At 39.2% G+C, this 17,500-nt stretch overlaps 2 protein-coding genes across 3 annotated transcripts in view; both read right to left on the bottom strand.

Moving 5' to 3' along the window:
• Positions 1 to 2,421: 2,421 nt before the first annotated feature.
• LOC138036285 (homeobox protein MSX-2-like) lies at positions 2,422 to 4,326 on the bottom strand. The gene is made up of 3 exons (XM_068882621.1): positions 4,135 to 4,326; positions 3,387 to 3,550; positions 2,422 to 2,718 (listed from the first exon to the last, which is right to left on the bottom strand). The coding sequence occupies exons 1-3, from the start codon at positions 4,310 to 4,312 to the stop codon at positions 2,422 to 2,424; spliced, it is 639 nt and encodes a 212-aa protein (XP_068738722.1). The 5' UTR covers positions 4,313 to 4,326.
• A 2,614-nt stretch (positions 4,327 to 6,940) lies between these two features.
• Positions 6,941 to 17,500, bottom strand: part of LOC138036257 (broad substrate specificity ATP-binding cassette transporter ABCG2-like) — a 41,463-nt gene continuing 30,903 nt past the window's right edge. For both annotated transcript variants that reach the window (XM_068882598.1, XM_068882599.1), the window contains exons 12-17: positions 13,261 to 13,350; positions 12,568 to 12,692; positions 11,406 to 11,560; positions 10,548 to 10,637; positions 9,726 to 9,787; positions 6,941 to 8,845 (exon numbers count right to left, since the gene is read on the bottom strand). In XM_068882598.1, coding sequence (XP_068738699.1) covers positions 8,701 to 8,845; positions 9,726 to 9,787; positions 10,548 to 10,637; positions 11,406 to 11,560; positions 12,568 to 12,692; positions 13,261 to 13,350 — 667 coding nt within the window. In that variant the 3' untranslated portion in view covers positions 6,941 to 8,700. The remainder of the gene's footprint in view (positions 8,846 to 9,725; positions 9,788 to 10,547; positions 10,638 to 11,405; positions 11,561 to 12,567; positions 12,693 to 13,260; positions 13,351 to 17,500) is intronic.

The following is a 17,500-nucleotide window of genomic DNA, read 5'->3' as shown; positions in this document are numbered from 1 at the left end:
ACAGTTTTAATCCGCCGTTGTTCTTTTCTCTAATTATGGTGTTTCTTTTGATTTTAGGGGGCTTCCCTGCCCTTCCCTTCAGTTGCCAAGTGTTTAGCGTTTTCTCGAGGTTAAATATTTTTTCACCGAAGTTCAGTTTGTTAGCACTTTCTTGGTTGTAAGAAAAGAAGACACTAGGGGCGTTGATAGGTTCTTTTGGCCATTTAAAACCAAAAGGTTCATCTGTTTTGTCTTTCCATTCGCCTAACCACATTGCTTCGGTTTTAGTGGTATTTATTTCTAGACCAGAATGCTCTTTGAAATCATCCAACGCCCTCAATAGACTCGTAACGGAGTCGAAGTCACGAACAAATACTGTTGTGTCGTCGGTATATTGACTTATTTTAACCTCATTCTTGTTGATTTGGATGCCTTTAATGGTGGGATCATTTTTTATGAATCTAGAGAGGAGTTCTATGCCGAAAACGAAGAGGACGCCAGACAACTAACAACCTTGTCTGACTCCCCGCTGTAGGGAGAAAAAAGTCGAAGCATAACCGTTATTCAGAACACAGCTGGTAACATCATTATAGAAAATTTTTATCCAATTTTGAATGTCATTGCCGAAGTTGAGGAGCTGAAGTGTTTCTAAGAGATAGTTCCATTCAATGGAATCGAACACTTTTTTGAAGTCCAAGAAAATGGCAATACCTTTTTGATTTAGCTTATCTGTGTAACTGTATTAAGTCGTAGATTAACCTTACATTTTCACCAATGTAGCGGCCTTTAACATAACCAGTTTGATCGGGGTTTATTAACGTTGGCCAGACTTTTTCAATTCTCTTGGCTATAACTTTAGTCAGAGAATCTTTAGTCGACGTTCAGAAGAGAGATGGGCCTTGGATTTTCTAGAAGAGTTTTATCCTTGGATTTTTTTGGGATAAGCGAGATTATTCCTCGTCTTTGGCTTATAGAAAGCATATCATGCTGAGAAGCAAAGTTGTAGCTGGCTAGCAGATCATGACAGATGTCAGGCCAAAAGAATCAGTAGAATTCAGCTGGCAGACCATCAGTGCCCAGGGTTTTGTTTTTGTTGAAGTCCTTGAGCGCATTTGTGCATTCTTCTTCGTTTACTAATCCTTCACAAGATTCCTTCTCTTCTTCGCTTAGTGCGGTTACGTTTTCTGAATTTAAAAATGCGAGTTTTTGAAAATTTCGGGATTGATATTGGTGGAGCGGTATAACGACTCATAAAATTTTTTTCTTCTTCTAAGATTTTGAATTGATCTTCTATGTAACATTTTTCCCCAACTTTGAGTTTTGAGGCTGTTTTAATATCATGATGGCTGTTTCGTATGCTTCATAATTTAAGTATTTGCATGATAATGTATCATTGACATTTAAATGATATGGTAATACCGTCGTTTTCATCTCAGCGGGAACATATGACGGGAAAACATGCCCTAATGGGCTGCAAACGTGACAAGTTTTGTCTTCAATCAATTGAAGTTTGAGAAATGTTTATGCAAGTTTTCCCAGAATGGCGGCAAGACTGGACATCGAAGACTTTCTAAGAAATTAACCCTAATTCTGATAAAGTATGCTTCAAATACTTCCGAACTATCGCGCGCAAGAGTTTCAACTGTTTGCTTAACGGCTGCCAAACACAAACTTCAAAGAACATGTTTTCCTGCCATGTGTCCACACTTAGATGAGAACGACGTTACCTGGAACAAACAGACTTGTTCTCAAAGGATTTGAATTGGGTGCAAAATTTAGTTAGCTGATTTAGTCTACTGAAACCACTGCACGAGACTTCTGAGAACAATCCACTTTCGTTTTTTACGGGCAAAAACAAAGACTATATAAAAAGGCAAAGACCAACATGGGAGAAAATTATGAGATACTATTATAGCATTGTAGTGGAGATAGCTTAAAATGGTGTGGAATGCCAGTATTGATTAATAAAATGTGAAGCAAGCACACTTAAAAATTTCAAGAAAAAAGAAAACAGTTTTTGGCTCTTGGCTCTCCTCAAACATAACTAAAATATTTTGTAATAAACTGGACCACAAGCTATTAGCATCAACATTGATAACAATAATCTCTATTTTATTCACAATCATACAAATTCCAGGAAGCTGGAATAGGTTTTCTTTGTAACAATATTTATGCTTACTAAACTAGCCTCAAATGTGGGAAAAATGCTAGTAAGAATGAAGTCCAAAAGAAATAATTATTTGCAATGATAACAACCTATGAATATCATTTCAAAATCTAGGAACTAAAGCTGTACATTTGGTATAATTTTTTAGTACAAATCGCGGGTCACCACTAAAAACAACCTGTAAAGAATCTATAAATTACTAAATAATACCGTCAGTACCGAATATTACCCATTCAATTTTTCTCTTGTCGATTAAGAAGTATACGATACGTATTTTATAAGTATCCTGGGTATGGCCCTGGGTAACTTGCCCAATATGGAGGTGGCGGCGAATATGGAGGCACCTGACTGTTCCAAGGAAAGGATGATGGGTACGCGTACTCTGGCTTTAGATCATGTCTCAGCACAAAAGGTCTTTCTTGGTAGGGCGGAGGCTGGTACGGGCGACCTTGGAAACTGTTGTTCATGTTGTGGGCAAGGTTATTAATCGATGCCAGTTTGGATCTTCGTTCGACGTCTTCAGCCTGTTTTCTTTTCTCTTTCATACGCCTGTTTTGGAACCAAGTCTTTACCTGCAACATTAGAGAGATCACAAATGGAAGTTTATTTAACATATAACGCAAAAGGATTTCCGCCAAACTGACTTCAATTTAGATAAAATGTCCAGGACATAGAGGCATTTTATCAACCAGTTTCATCAGATTGTTACAAAAACACATCCTAATACAATCAGGACAAACCCAACAACATCATACGACGAATGTGCAATTTGATTCGCTTGTGTACTTCAGGCACAAGATAAAACGAACGTGGAAAAATGAGACAAAAAAAACAGAAATATCAACAAAAATAGTAGAATGAAACCAAAAATTGCAACGAGCGCGTTTAACTTGATTAAGTACAACTGTGATGGTAGGAACAAATCGATACTTTTTCGGTAAAAATTGCCGATTAAGTTTTCACAGAAACCCATAAGGGTTGAAACGTGTGCGAACTGATTGGTTGAAAGTTTCAGTGCTAAGTACCATATTTGGAAACCCCTCGCTCTTGTTGTTCCAAATATGGCACTTAGCAAATTGAACATTCAGAAGCTTGTTTCCCAGCACACAAAGGGTCGTTACACGTTTCAACTCTTATGGGTTTCTGGTTTTCAGCTATACCGAACCATGTGACCAGGACAGCGAGCAAACCTGAGTCACGACGAGACAAAAACTGAACGGATTCAAGCAAAGAAGCTTACCTGTGTTTCGGTCAGCCGTAGCTTTTCTGCAATTCTTTTTCTGTCTCTGCTGCCCAGGTATTTTTGGTGTTCAAAAACTCGCTCTAAGTGCAGCACTTGTTCGAGCGCGAAGGACGAACGAGATTTCGTGGACTTCTGTTTATGCATTGGCTGCTTATCAAAATCTAAACATCAAAATGAAGGCAAAAATACTCATTGGTTAGGGCTGAAACAATGGTTGTGCAATATCTACACCTGTTAAATTAATTTTAACTCTTGTGTTGTTAGACAAAATTACCCTGGTCGAAAACAGGCCCTCTGAAACAGAGTGGTTCGGAACTTCCACTCGAGATTCGCCTGTCGAAGCGACTACCCAGACTGACTTGATCTAGTGTGTAAACAGTACAACATCATCTAATTGATCGATGGTGAGAGCAGCGTATTAAACGTGACGAGCCATACAGAAACTTCCGGATCTGTGCCTTACAAAAAGGCGTTTAATCGTGTGTTTGTCGTTTTGTAATACTGTGCTACAACATTTTCACTCAATTTACTTCTCAAACTGTACGAAACACAGAAGCAGCAAAGATGTGCTTTAAAATCGAATCGAATTTTACCCATCATGATCAACCGTCATAGACAATTCATAACATAAATAATATTAAAAGTATCATCAGTTTCGGATTCATTGCGACTTTGGATTATTGCGATTTTTAACTGTTCCGATTTGGAAATACAATGATAAAGCGATTGAACATATCTTACTCACCATTCATTTGGTCTGTTGGTGCAGAGATTGTCCGTTCAGCATATTGTGGAAACTGGTTTGAATCAGGAGATGGTAAAAGGGTCTTTTTCTTTAGATCACTAGAATCCCGGCCTTTCATGTCAGCTAAGGTATCAATAACGTCTTGAAAACTATGTTTAGACGAATCTGGTCCTTCCATAATATTATAGTTCTTGACTTGGCAAGTGAAAGTGAGTAGAGTGAAGCTTCTGAAGCTTGTTGGCGCTTTTAAATCCACCACGCTGGCGGTTTTTTTTAACAGCGTTCAAAAAAGCGCGGCACGCGTAGCAAAAAGCGAGGCACGCGTGACAAAAAGCGACGCGTGACAAAAAGCGCGGCACGCGACGCCGCGCGCATAATCATTGGCCATCGCGCGACTATTGTTAAAAATCGGTGAGTCCAAAGAAACATTCCATTTTGATATTCTTTTAATGTTGCGGTATGTTCTTACAATGTAATGCTTTTAAATGCCGATCATTTCGCAATCGATTGCTTTGCTCGGTGAAGAGAAATCCATTGAAATAGATAGCCACAAACGACACTTGCAGGCATTTAGGTGATTATATAAGCCTTTAACGAGTAATCAGAAAAAGTAATTTATCTTTTCAACTTTACCCTGGCTTCCGGAACTGACTTTTTTTTCTTCGAACTCTAAAAGAACTTGAGCCGCGAGACAAATAGCGCGCGGGTCTTGATCCAAGCGGCATAACTTATTCTAACTCGATGAAGAACCATGATAGAAAAGAAATGGTTTATTAATATGTCAATGTATTTAGTTTTTTCAACTAATTGGGGACTCAACAGAATAAAAAAAATACATAAATAACATATTAAAATAATATATACAGTTGTGAAATATTTAACAACTATTCACCGAAGTGGAGGTGGCTAGCGGTGGATATTTACCGAGCCGCGAAATACAGCACAAAAAATTAATTTGGATTTTTTCTTCACTTGTCACGGATGCAAATCGGGACGCCATTTTTTCCCGAGTTGCTCGGAGATAAATAGCACAGGATATTCGGAGTTTGACGAGCCGATCAGCGCGCGAGTTAAACGCTATCCGCTGTTTTAGTATATGCTAAATATGTATATCGAACGAAAATGTGAAAAATAAGACAATAGACATAAAAATCAGTAGTCTAAGGATTTGCAGACGTTACAGCTATTATCGTTCTTGTTTAAAAATGACGTTGGTCTATTTTCCTAATCATTTATGTTCTTTTTAAAAGATTCAATGTTCAAGGAGTCCTTTAATTTATTTCTTAGTTTGGACCATATGTAAGGTCCTTGGTTTCTTAAAGAATGCTTTCCATAGGTAATAGTGTTAAGTACGGTGCCTACTAATTCAAAGGTATTTTTTTCGCGGTTTATGAATATGCGGGAAAAGCAGATCTTAACAAGTGTTATTAAAATCCAAAAAGAAAATTGGGGGTAACCACGCATTTTTCAAAGATTATTAATCAACAATATTCGCAAAAAGCTTTTAAATACAAAGAAATGTATGGCGTTCTTTTCCAAATTGAAGCTTAATTATCTCTGAAAAATGCGTGGCTACCCCCAATTTTCTTTTTGGATACCAACAGTACTTGCCGAGTTCCGCTTTCTCCGCATAGCTCGAAACTGCGCAAAAACATCTCTGTATTGGTAAGCACCACCAATAGGAAACCTGAGTATCTTGAGATGCGAGGAACGTATGCGCAGTAACAATAGTAGGCACCGTCCTTAAAAGTAAGGATATCGAAGCTGCTGTTTCTTAGTGAATATCTAGAGTTTTTCTGCTTAAATAGTTCATTAATAATATGCGGTGCAAGGCCATTGCTCCCAGAACATACTAAAATACAATCAAAGGGAATGTTTTCCATCCTTCTATGGCTTTTTCATAAATAAATCAAGTACTGCTTGATAATCTTTTTCCTTTTTACCACGCATTCATAAAGCTAGAGAAATTGTAGGAGGCGCGAGCGGTCTGGGTTTGAGTCCTGGCCGGGGACACTGTGTTGTGTTCTTGAGAAAGACACTTTGCTCTCACGGTGCCTTTCTCCACCCAGGTGTGTAAATGGGTACCGGCGATGGACTAGCATCCAATCCATGGGGAAGTAGAAATACTTCCAGTCCTGCTTCCTGCTACGGAAACCGCCGGCCTGATGGGCCTTTCTAGGTTCGTAACAGAGACTTAAAGATATTTGAAACACCTAGGTCACCGAATTGGTGTGAGGCATCTGTCTATTTTTGTCTATCTATTTTTATTATTTATTTCGGCACTTGGTTAGTCTAGAGCGACGAGAACGGCGCAGGCATGACAAAAGATGGGCGCACCAAATCTCGAACAAAGGAGGAGTGACCGAAAAGAGTTTGACCACTTGGTTATGGTTTAACGTGTAATCTACGGGAGAAACTTTGAAGACACGAGGAATAGCTTAAAGAGTTACTAGAGGCTTCTTCCTGGTTGTCAAAGTGAGATGACCATACGCAGAGAACAAGTGAAATTTAAGGCTGCCACGCGCCCTTGAGTCGTCCGCGCCATCAATGTCTTCACTTCGCTTCAGTCGATCAAAGGGAGGAGTGCGCTACACACTGGATGAATGATCACCATCCAGTTGACAAAAACTATGTGGTTTTGCTGACGGCTAATAGCGAAGTCCACCTTAAGAAAAACCAAGGCGTAAAATCAAGAGCTTGCTTGCAGGTTGACAAAAATAAAGCTATTTGCTCTAAACGGGCCGGAAAATTAACTAGCGCGGCAGACCACCCTTCAAATAAGTGAAACAAAACTCCACAATGAGCATACCGTTGGACAAGTTTATTTAAAACGTAAAATCAACAGCTTACCTTTGGTGAGTTTTCTACGTTTCATTTTATTCATTTAAGTTTCTAACTAATTCAATGTGCGTGTTTTTAAAACCCTCGTAGGTTCAAGGAATCCGTTTCGTAAAACATTTTGGGAAATTTGAGTTTCGCGAATGTTAAAACAAAGTCGTTAGTATACAGCAAGTGTATAACTTCTACTATTGTGGTATTAGTGAATACTAACTGCTAGTAATTGCTTTACGTTTGCCAAGTCAATATTTTTTTAAAATAAGTGTAATTGATTTCAGTCTTTGGAAAACTAGCTGCTTGGTGACGAACGAAAAGAAAAAGTCCTCGGAAGGATTCGAACCTACGGATAAATTAACTGAATAAATACTTGAAAGAAAATTCGCCCACCCACGTCCCCCTGTTACTAGTTGGGTGTGATAACCACTACACCACCAGGACAACCATGTTGGCAATACAGCCATCAAAGAGGTGATTTACGTGGTTAGGGCGTGGACCTCCCAGGAAATTTTCTTTCAAGGTGACAAGGTAGGGGAGCCAATATCTCCCCAACTAAGGATCAAGTTAACGATACACGACCGTAGTCAACTTAGCGGATGACAGGGAAGGATCCAAAAGGGATACACGCTAATTTTATTTGTGTATGAAGAGTACATGAAAGAAACACTGACCCCGTACACCTCAAATAGTCATATTTTCAACTGAATAAATGTTTGAAAGAAAATTTGCCGTGAGCGGGATTTGAACCCACGTTCCCCCGCTTCTAGTCGGGAATGATAGCCAATAGGGAGCTTACGAAACGAGGACGACGGCGGCTACGAGGAATTCATTTAAAAATACAAGTTCGCGTTATTCATATCACTACGAAGCTTTTTGATGTCGTTTCGCGTTAAAAATGTGTATTAACTGTCGCGGAATTAAACTGGTATGAGTGGGTTGGAAGCGTAGAGAGAGAACTGAAAATTCATCGTCATGTGCTAACGTCCTCCACAGAACCTTGAATTTGGTCATTTCACGTCGTCATTTAGGAGATGACGGCAAAGAAATGTACCAAATTGTAAAACGCACGTGCAGAGCGTGCAGAGCTATTGTTTTTGCTCACTAAACCTATTGTTTTGTAGCGTCGTCGCTGCCGTCGGCGTCGTCGTTTCGTAAGCTCCCTATCACACCACCAGGACAACCATGCTGGCAACACAGTAATCGAAGAGGTGATTTACGTGGTTAAGGCGTGGGTCTCCCGGGAAATTTTCTTTCAAGGTGACAAGATAGGGCAGCCTATAAAACCTGCAACCTCCGATCGGATGCTCTACCCATTGAACTACCAGAATTCATGTAGAGCAAAGGTGGTTTATCTGGGTCCTGAATGGACAATCTGATTTTTTAGTTGTTCTTTCGCACGTCGCCAAGCAACTAGTTTTCCAACCTTCCCACAGACGCATAACACCTTAACCCTTTCATTCCCAAGATGAAAACGTTCATTCTCCTAATTAGTACAATAAATTTCTTCGTTGAGTAGTCATGAGAATTTGGTGTTACATCAGAATCACGCCTCTTAAGCTGATAATTAACTTCATTCTCAATACCTGTCTGACTGAAATTGTGAGGAGAATTTACATGCTGATCATTCCTGGTAGTCAAAAGGTTAAAACTTTTGTGTCATTTTGTTTGTTTGTTTTTAAAGAAATTCCAAAAGAATCCGTTTGTGGCGGACTACGATTGACAAAAGCTTCTTCATTTTTCCTTTTTGATTAATCTTAGAGCTATATAAGCAAATGTCATCAGGACAACAGTCATGGCGGCCAGTGCCAGTTCATTGTACCACAAGTGATCGACAATAATTCCTTGTGAGGACAAGTATTGATTGCCATCACTCACGCTGCAAGACAGCAAAACAATGAAACAAATCAATCCTGGAGTAAAATGATAATGATAAATATACTGCTACTGCTACTGCTACTGCTGCTATTGCTACTGCTACTACTATTACTAACAATAAAAATTAAAATATTATATTAAATTATATTAATAATATATATTCTTAATGTTATAATAAGAAGGCAAAACATGGGTTCCCTGCCAAAAATACAGAAAACCCAACAAAACCAAAACATAGCCTCGACCTAAGGCCATATTAGTGGGAAACGAGAGGTTATCGCTTAGCGCGAACACTATATCACTCCGAATTATAAATAAACATATGAACACATAAAAACATAAATTTCATGACGAATATTTATGAGACCATTTTGTGCAGATCAACAGAAAAAAAATTATCTATCATAATTCGCAGGAGGGGGGGTAGTAGAACGCTGTTATACTCACTGCTCTCTGATGGAGTGGTTTAGAAAACTATGAGCACAAATGAACTTACAAAGGGAACAATGGACCCTCAACCCAAAACAAAATTGCGCTGTGTCGTATATCGATTCGATGAGATAACGGATTTAAAAGAGCTACATGGTATTTGTAGCCTCCAGTTGGCGGTTTTGTCTTTTGTAGGGCGAATGTGAGCGACAAAGCCGCGAGGGGAATGGGGCAGGGGGGGAACATTCCCCTCGCGGCTTCGAAGCGCTTCTTCTCCGAGAAAGACATCGCTGCTTGCTACAGAGGCTATGGACTCTGGAAAAGAGAAAGCTTTGTGCCATGATGTATGTAGAGCTGGTGCAATACTAGACCTTCACATTTCACGGCCGGTGCCTTAACCACTCAACTTCGCTAACTATATCGACACCAAATCGCGAATAAAGAAGACATACCAAAGAGTAGAGTTCGCTGGACAATGGAAGTGCATGTTGTGAAGCTCATTGATCTCTAGTATCTAAAAGACAATGGATGAAATAATTACGTACCCAAATATGAGAATAGGGAGTTTAACAAACGACGACGGAAACGGCAACGACAACGCCAAAAAGCAGTAATATTATTGGTTAAAACAGGAAACAAAAATCGTGCTGCACGGGCGGCACGCATTTGTACCTTCTTTCCCGTACTCGTCTGACAACAACGACAAATTACCAATTTTAAGGTTTTGACGACAACGTGGACAAACAACAATGAATCTTTCCTTCTCTCTGTTTGTTTCAAATCCGTACGTACCATGCAATAAGGTTATAGCCTACTTCGCCCATATTGTACAACATAAACAAAGATGGGAACGTCATGAAACACTTAGAATAGCTCAAACTAATAGTTTGAAACTTTAAAGCGCCACTGCCCTTCTTAGCGTTTTTTCAAAAACTAGACAACAACTAATAATAACTAAACACTCGTTGTAGCTGATTCAGAGATCGCGACATTCACACACAACATTGAAACTCAGATTATTCCAGCAAGAGCCTGGGCGTACAAGTATAGAAAACCGTATGAACACCAGTGCATTTCGTGATTTATGGGCACAAGTGATGTTTGAAAGTTCTCAAAATTACGTGAGTGCTGCAATTTGAGAACTTTCAAAACAGCAGGAGTTACTCCATCATCGTGTTTCTATAGCAACGTCCGTGTTGCACTCTATAACCTACTTATGCATTCGTCATTGACTAATCAGAAGCGTGATATTCTGTTGAGAATACAAAAGTTACCTCCATTGCATAGCGGAATATGCTGATATATTTTATCCATGCCAGCCAACTTAGAATAGAGTTTAGATTTATTAAGACACCACCAAATACCTGTTAGAGAACAGAAAATAAAAGAGCTATTTTACGAAACTGATTTTAGTGCGAGAAAAAAAAAAGTAGGAATAGCAAAAGCCAGCCTGCATGGATGGGTTTGTCCGAGCGCCAGGCAAAATTCTAACGACGAAAGGCAAAGACGAGAGAAGAAGTCTCCGATTTATTAGTTTTAGTGAGGCTGATTGTTGAATGCGTATATCATCAAAAAAGTATTCCTTTTTATACAAAAACATATTTCTGAACTTGTGTGGATGAAAGTAAATTGCTTCGTTTATTGCTGATATAAAAAACGAGAATCGTAAAGAAGCAATAGTGTGGATGGGGCTTTCCAATGAAAACAGTTCGTTGTGAATAACCATAGTTAATAGAGGGGCTGGTTTTGAAACTCGGCAAACATCAAAGGAGCAAACAAAGAAGCCAAGATTTAGATTCCACGACCGTACACAATCTTTTGTTTTGCGCTCATACACTATGTATGAGTTACGTAACCAACACGTTTCTATTGGTTAGTTCCTCAGTACGGAGTAAACAACTACTGTGTTTTGTGCACGGTCAAGGCCAAAAAAAGTGAACAAAAACCTACAACAAAGAAATTTGGCCGGTTTCATAACCATTCCCCTGTATTAACTATGGAAAAACTTACTTTAGACATGATGAAAATAAACTTGCTTTAACAGGGTGCCGAATTAAAACACAATAAAGAAAATCCCCTAACATTAAAAGCAAAAACGGAGTCAATCAATAAATTGAAAAAAAATCACTTACCATCATGAACACATAAGGCAGACCAACTAGGAGGTTTGCTATAGCGAACGTCCGTACGCATGCGCTGACAAAGAAACCCACACTGCAAGCACAGAGATTCGTCAAAATGAGGGTGAACGTAAAAATAAAGAACTTTGCAACTTGACGATCAAGGCCTGCAAGAAAATTGAGAAAATTTGGGGTATTTGGTGCTGAGAATATACTAATAAACTAACATCAAAATTTGAGCAATGGACTGAAAAAGAGCTTCACTGGGAATCGAACGTATGACCCCTTCCAGAACTCCAAAAAAATTCCCTGATCCTAACAGATGTGGCTTCGCAGCTCAATTGATAAAGCATTTTATTATATAAACACCAATGAAATACCAAATGAGCTTTCAAGCGAAAACAGGATATCTTCACACGCGAAAAGATCACTGTTGCTATGGTTACATATAAAAACGCGCCTTTCGATGCCTTTCGTGAAATGATTTAGTATTTCATTGGTGTTTATATAATAAATAGAATATTACATGGCCGCTTGGAGATACGAAATTTCTCTTCTCGTGTTGAAAAATATTTCACGAGTGAGCGCAACACCAATGAAATACTTAGAGCGATTTTCGTATGACCTTGAAAAAGTGTTCGCAGTTTGTTTCAAGGACCAATGTTTGGCAAGATTAAAACAAACCACCTCTTCATTCCCGCCAAGGAAACTCCTAATATGGGCAGTAAACAGTTCGATTGCCCAATCACATTACTGCATTTCAAATGATGTCAAAGCGAAACTTTCCAGAGAGTTCCATGGAGAGATGACGTTATTTGCATCCGTGTTTGCTAAGCCAATGAAAATACGCGCTCGTTTGTTTTTGTTCGATAAGCCAATTAAATGTTTTGCATTTTTGTTTACATTCTGTTTTTCCGTTTATTTTTCAAGGTCATATGAAAGTCGCTATCTCTTAATCCAGCATGAGCGTAAAATTTTGTTTCATTTTTCAAACTTTTTTGGTGAAAGTTTCATTTCCTTATTTTTGTTTTTCAATTTTTGTTGTTCAACAAACTTTAGGAGAAGAGAAATAAACTCCTTGGTTAATTTTCAATCTGGGATAATTGAACAAACGGGATCCGGGAGGGTAAGCGAATACTTAGGAAATCACATCATGCACAACGAAAACAATTACCTGTCATAAAGTAAACAACGACTGAAAATATAGAGGCAGGTACAAGACGAAGGGGGATGAGGTCACAGAAGACTTTGGCCAAAAAATACACCGAGATTCTGTAATATCCACTCGCTGATTCGTGTCTGCAATGCAAAGACAAGGCAAGGTTAAAAATGGTAACTGGGGTTTCTTGCGCCAAGAATGAAGAAAGCAGATAGAAGGTGAACTTCTGAAATAAATTGTCGGCTACAATATAAACTACTTAACAAGTTGATTCAACCACATATTGACGTTTTCTGTGATATGTTATTAGAAAGCTTAGGCAGGCGCGTTTTTGAGACACGGACGGCAACCGATAGTGAGCTGTCTTCTCTTTAAACTTGTCTTCACTCAACCACAATGATATTGCTAAGTATTTTTTCTCCATTAGAGATAAGTATAAAAATCTGTGAGACACCACCGTCCTAGCACGCGAAATGTTCTCTTCCGATTGCCGTCCGCGTCTCAAAAAGAAGCGTGCTTAAGCTCCCTCAGTTCCACAGCAACATGGAATCTATTTGGTTTATAAAATAAAGAACTACAAATTCTTGATCATTTACGTGAGCTATGCGTCTGTCCTCTAATAGATCATAGTTGAGAACAAATCAAAATGCGTCCATTATTGAGCTTATCATGATGTAATAGAAAATAGAAGAATATTCAACAACTGACATGAATGTTGGTCTTTCCTTGATGAATAACTCAACTGCAGACAAATTTCCAAAAACCCTGCTCAACACCAAAAAGAAGAACACACCCACTCTGAAGGTAAAAAAAGAAGAGAACAAAAGAGTAAAGTAAAAGAACATCAATTCAGCCTCTTTTTCAAAGCCTTTGAACATTTCACGCCACATTCTCAGCAAATCACAGCGACGAGCGAAACAAATTGTCACTTGCCCGCTCAAGTTTTCCAGCGTTTTAGAACGGCTATACCACCATGAAGCAGATACATAATGATGACGTCAGTATCGTGGGTATGAACTTACGATGCGGTGAAACATCACCAAACAATTAAAGAGATTTCCCCATTGTTATCCGAGTTTCTAGAGGTTGGTTGAAATTCACCTAATACTGAGGTTGATTTAGCAACAGAACGGGAACCTCAGTTGACGACGCGAGAGAACGCGGAAAAGTCTGAACTCTACTTTAATCTGACATAATATGGACATTTTTCTGCGCGCGCCGTTGTCAACTGATGTTCCCGTTCTGTTGTTAAGCGCCGAAACAAACGGTTCTAGTTTAAACAGAGTTAATAGCGGAGCTCCGCGCGCGCGGAGCAGCATAGTTAAGAAAATATGGTAACCCATCGATGCGAGAAAATATGGTTTTGGTCACGGTACGATCGTACGTCCGTCCACCCCTGCATGTATGCCAATGTGACCAGTATCCCGAACCCATATACAGGCTCAAGTTTAGAGCTCATCAAGGAGGCAATTTAAGGACGTTCGCGCCAATTGTTTCTGCGCATCCTTACTGCGCACGCAAATGCACACGCCACGTCATACACGAGCGCGCGCGCTAAGTAATAAAATGAGAAATGATAGGGCAAAAGGCCATTGCTATAGCTTTGCCTGGATTTAACGGTCGTGGACGTTCGGTGACCCCTATTTTTCTTTCCAGAAACGGATTTTATTTACAATTATCTCCTCGTTGTCCAAAAATGAACAAAAAATCAATGTGGGAAGTTAAAAAAATTTCAAGATTTCTGCTTACGGGACATCAAATCCTGCCATCTTGCGGCTGCAAGGGGCGTGAAACTGTGGTCGCTAAATGCGAATTTGATCTTTAAGGAACCTCACCAGTTGACTAAATTCACTTAATAAGTCCACTTAAACAATATTTGGCAGAGAAGATTTCACTTCAAAGATTTAATTGCAATATATTTGGGTTTACAGACACTGGCCTTATTCGCTAACGAAGCCCGATTTTGTCACATTTTGGGTGTTTTTCCGGGCATGTTCTCTCCAAAACGAAGTCGGTGACCCCCCATTTTTTTTACATTTCTGACATAACTAACTCATCATCTTACAGTGGTAAAAGTTTCAGAAAAAAATCAATGTTGAAAATTTTTCGCGCGAACGTCCTTAACAAATTGATGTCAGTTTTTCATGCGTCTGTCCTGTTATTGATCATGAATTTCGTCATAACATTGTCAAAGTAGCTGCTGATAGCCGCTGACCAGTATCACGTGACCATATCGCGGCCTCGAGGTCAGCTGTTTTTTTGAAGTTGACCGCTGACCAGGGACTGGTTATTGATTGGATCGCAGGCTCAAGCCAGGTCAGAGCGACAGAGCTGCAAAACGACTGCGCATGTGCAAGATGTCATGACAACAAGAGCAAATTTCTGCTCCAACGTGATGATGGCAGGTTCTGCTGTAGTTTTCTTTTCTTTTGGCACCAAAGCGCAAATATTTCCTTCTTCTGTTTTCGCAAATTATAATTTGACATCTGGGAGGTTTATATCGAGGTTTTTTCGCGAAGATATATCGAGGAATAAGTTAAAACTTGTGTATATCCTGCGTGATCGGAGCAAAAATATTGACTGAAAGCGTTCTTCCCGAATCAAAGATCTGTCACGAAAGTTATTGTTTTGCGGTCTATTTTACATCGTTTAATGTGCTATCTCTTTCCAAGAAGCTTCGTGTATCCTCCTTCAGTTATGTTTTAGACTGTGGCCCTTTTTGCAGAAAGTCTTGAATAATGAAAGGTGAGTAACGAATTTCATTCGTTTGATTTAATTACTCAGGTAGACAGCGCTTGCGATGCTTTTTGATTTCGTGAACAACAGTTAGTTGAACTTTAATTTCTTGGTTAGACTGTTTAGTGGTTTCAGCGGCTAACTGAGAGTTACACTGAACAGCTAACTGACCGAAAACCATTTTTGCAGTCGCCTATATAAACGCTCGTTCAACTCACCTTGTATTTTAAACATTTTTTTAAAGATAAGCTTACTGTATTATAATCTTACATAAGCTCTAATGTAAGTGTCATTAAAAACCAGCTGTGTCATTCATTTTGCAATAAATTCAATAAACAAGCTTGACATCAGTGAAACATTATACAATGCAATGAAAAAATGAAACTATTTACAAGTATGAAATGTCATCACAATAACAGTTGAACTTCATAATGATTGCACAATACAATGTATGTGCTCTACTTCGTTGCATCAACTGTTTGAATCCTTCAAAACTGTAGCACACAGGAAATGCTACTTGTGTTTTGGCTCCAAGTGCGATCTTTCAGTCTCTTTCGATCAAACTTCAGCATGACAGGAGGAAGCTGTGTCCTGAATGTTTTTCTCATATGTTAACCAGTGCTTGCTGCATTTTATTACACACAACTTTGCTCATCTATACCACTGTAACAAATTACAATTTCTCCTGTAACTTTGACCTCCACAGGCCTGTGAATGGACACGTCTGGAGGACACAATACTGCTGCCAGGAATTTGCTGGTGTTCCACCAAGCACTATGCCATGTGAATTGCACAGGAAGAAATAAGTTTTGTCGGAACCTTTTTGGCATGGACGTTATGATATTGTCTATCAAAAGTTCAGCTAGAGAAAAAGAAGATACTTTATTGGTCTTTAATCTTAATTTTTATCCTTCATTAACTTGACATGCAGTTATGATGATCAAAATAGAATATTGCAGACTTTGCCTTAGCAGTACCAGTGGACTAATAATATGAAGTCATCGTGTCTCCTTGCAGTATTTTTTATTAAAATTATATAATTACATGTATGTACTCTGGAGCGACTACACTATTGCTACATGTAGATATACCTCAACTGCTTTGGCATTTTGTTCATAAAGATAGCTTTGGTGCCCCAAGGCTACATGTGTAGGTCATATTTGTATTTAAGCACAGTTCTAGGACTTTTTGAAAATCCAATAACTGGTACTGCTGCCAGACCAGTAAGTGAAAGACCAATTAAATGAGCATTAAGTCCACTTTGTTTTTGGAGAATTGAAGTCTTCTGTGACCTACATGTAACATGAAAAGTAATATGTTGTAAGTCTCTTAGGCTTAAGTGGTGGTTACCGATTGATTTAAAAAAAATATTGCTTATAATTTTAAAAACCCCAATCATTAGCAAGGTACGTGTGTATATGTTTGTTCCAAGACTTTGAAATGTAGTTTCTGTGTATATTTTACCTGAAGTACGAAATTCCCGGTATATGCAATGGAGCGACGCTTCTTTTTTTTTTTGCAGCCCTTGCCTTTCCTTGCTCTGAGCACTTTTCCTGTTGGTAATGAGGCTCATGATCCGTTGCTCACTAGAGTTCTGGTATCCTCCCCAAGAATAGACTTCGGGATTTATTGATTGATTGATTTCGGGAGTGAGCGCTGACTCAATTCCCAAAACAGCAGCTGGTAATCGAGCCTAGTTGGTAATTGAATTCAGCAGTTGTGTGAACAGTGTTGGTGCATGTGTATTTCATCTGCCCCATAGATTGGTTCCCCACCACTGTTGTAGTGTTGATAGAGAGCTAGCTGGAAGCAGCCAACAAGATCTTCAAATGATGGAGCTGGTAGGGTGTCAGGGTGGCTTAGTGGTTATCTATCGGGCCTCCCACCACTGCGAGCCGGGGTTCAATTCTGGCCTCAGCTAGCATGTGGGCTGAGTTTCAGTCGATCTTAACCTGACTCGAGGGGTTTTCTTCGGGTACTCTGGTTTTCCTCCCTCATCAAAATAGGCTCACAGCTAATTAACATCTAGCTGTGGTGCTGTGCTCCAACATCAAACATGGGCTGTATAGCGGCAGCCAGAGGCGCCTTTGTATGCTTTCAGCCCGATGTCGTGAGCCGCGCCCTTCGCAATTCAGTCTTCGACTGCAAGTAAGGGTGATTAGCACTAGCAATATTTATTTATTTATTTTTATAATGAAAAAAGGATGACATA

This window comes from Montipora capricornis, unplaced genomic scaffold, assembly GCF_036669925.1.
Source record: "Montipora capricornis isolate CH-2021 unplaced genomic scaffold, ASM3666992v2 scaffold_475, whole genome shotgun sequence".
Lineage (NCBI taxonomy): Eukaryota > Metazoa > Cnidaria > Anthozoa > Scleractinia > Acroporidae > Montipora > Montipora capricornis.
This window is presented reverse-complemented; position numbering and strand designations above follow the sequence as displayed.

What these genes read in the sequence shown, in the direction of transcription:
- LOC138036285 (XM_068882621.1), bottom strand. Translation starts at nt 4,312, where the DNA reads ATGGAAGGACCAGATTCGTCTAAACATAGTTTTCAAGACGTTATTGAT. An exon ending in ACCAACAGACCAAATGAATG is followed by an intron (nt 3,551 to 4,134) that starts GTGAGTAAGATA and finishes TTTGATGTTTAG; the next exon opens with ATTTTGATAAGCAGCCAATG. An exon ending in TACGGCTGACCGAAACACAG is followed by an intron (nt 2,719 to 3,386) that starts GTAAGCTTCTTT and finishes CTAATGTTGCAG; the next exon opens with GTAAAGACTTGGTTCCAAAA.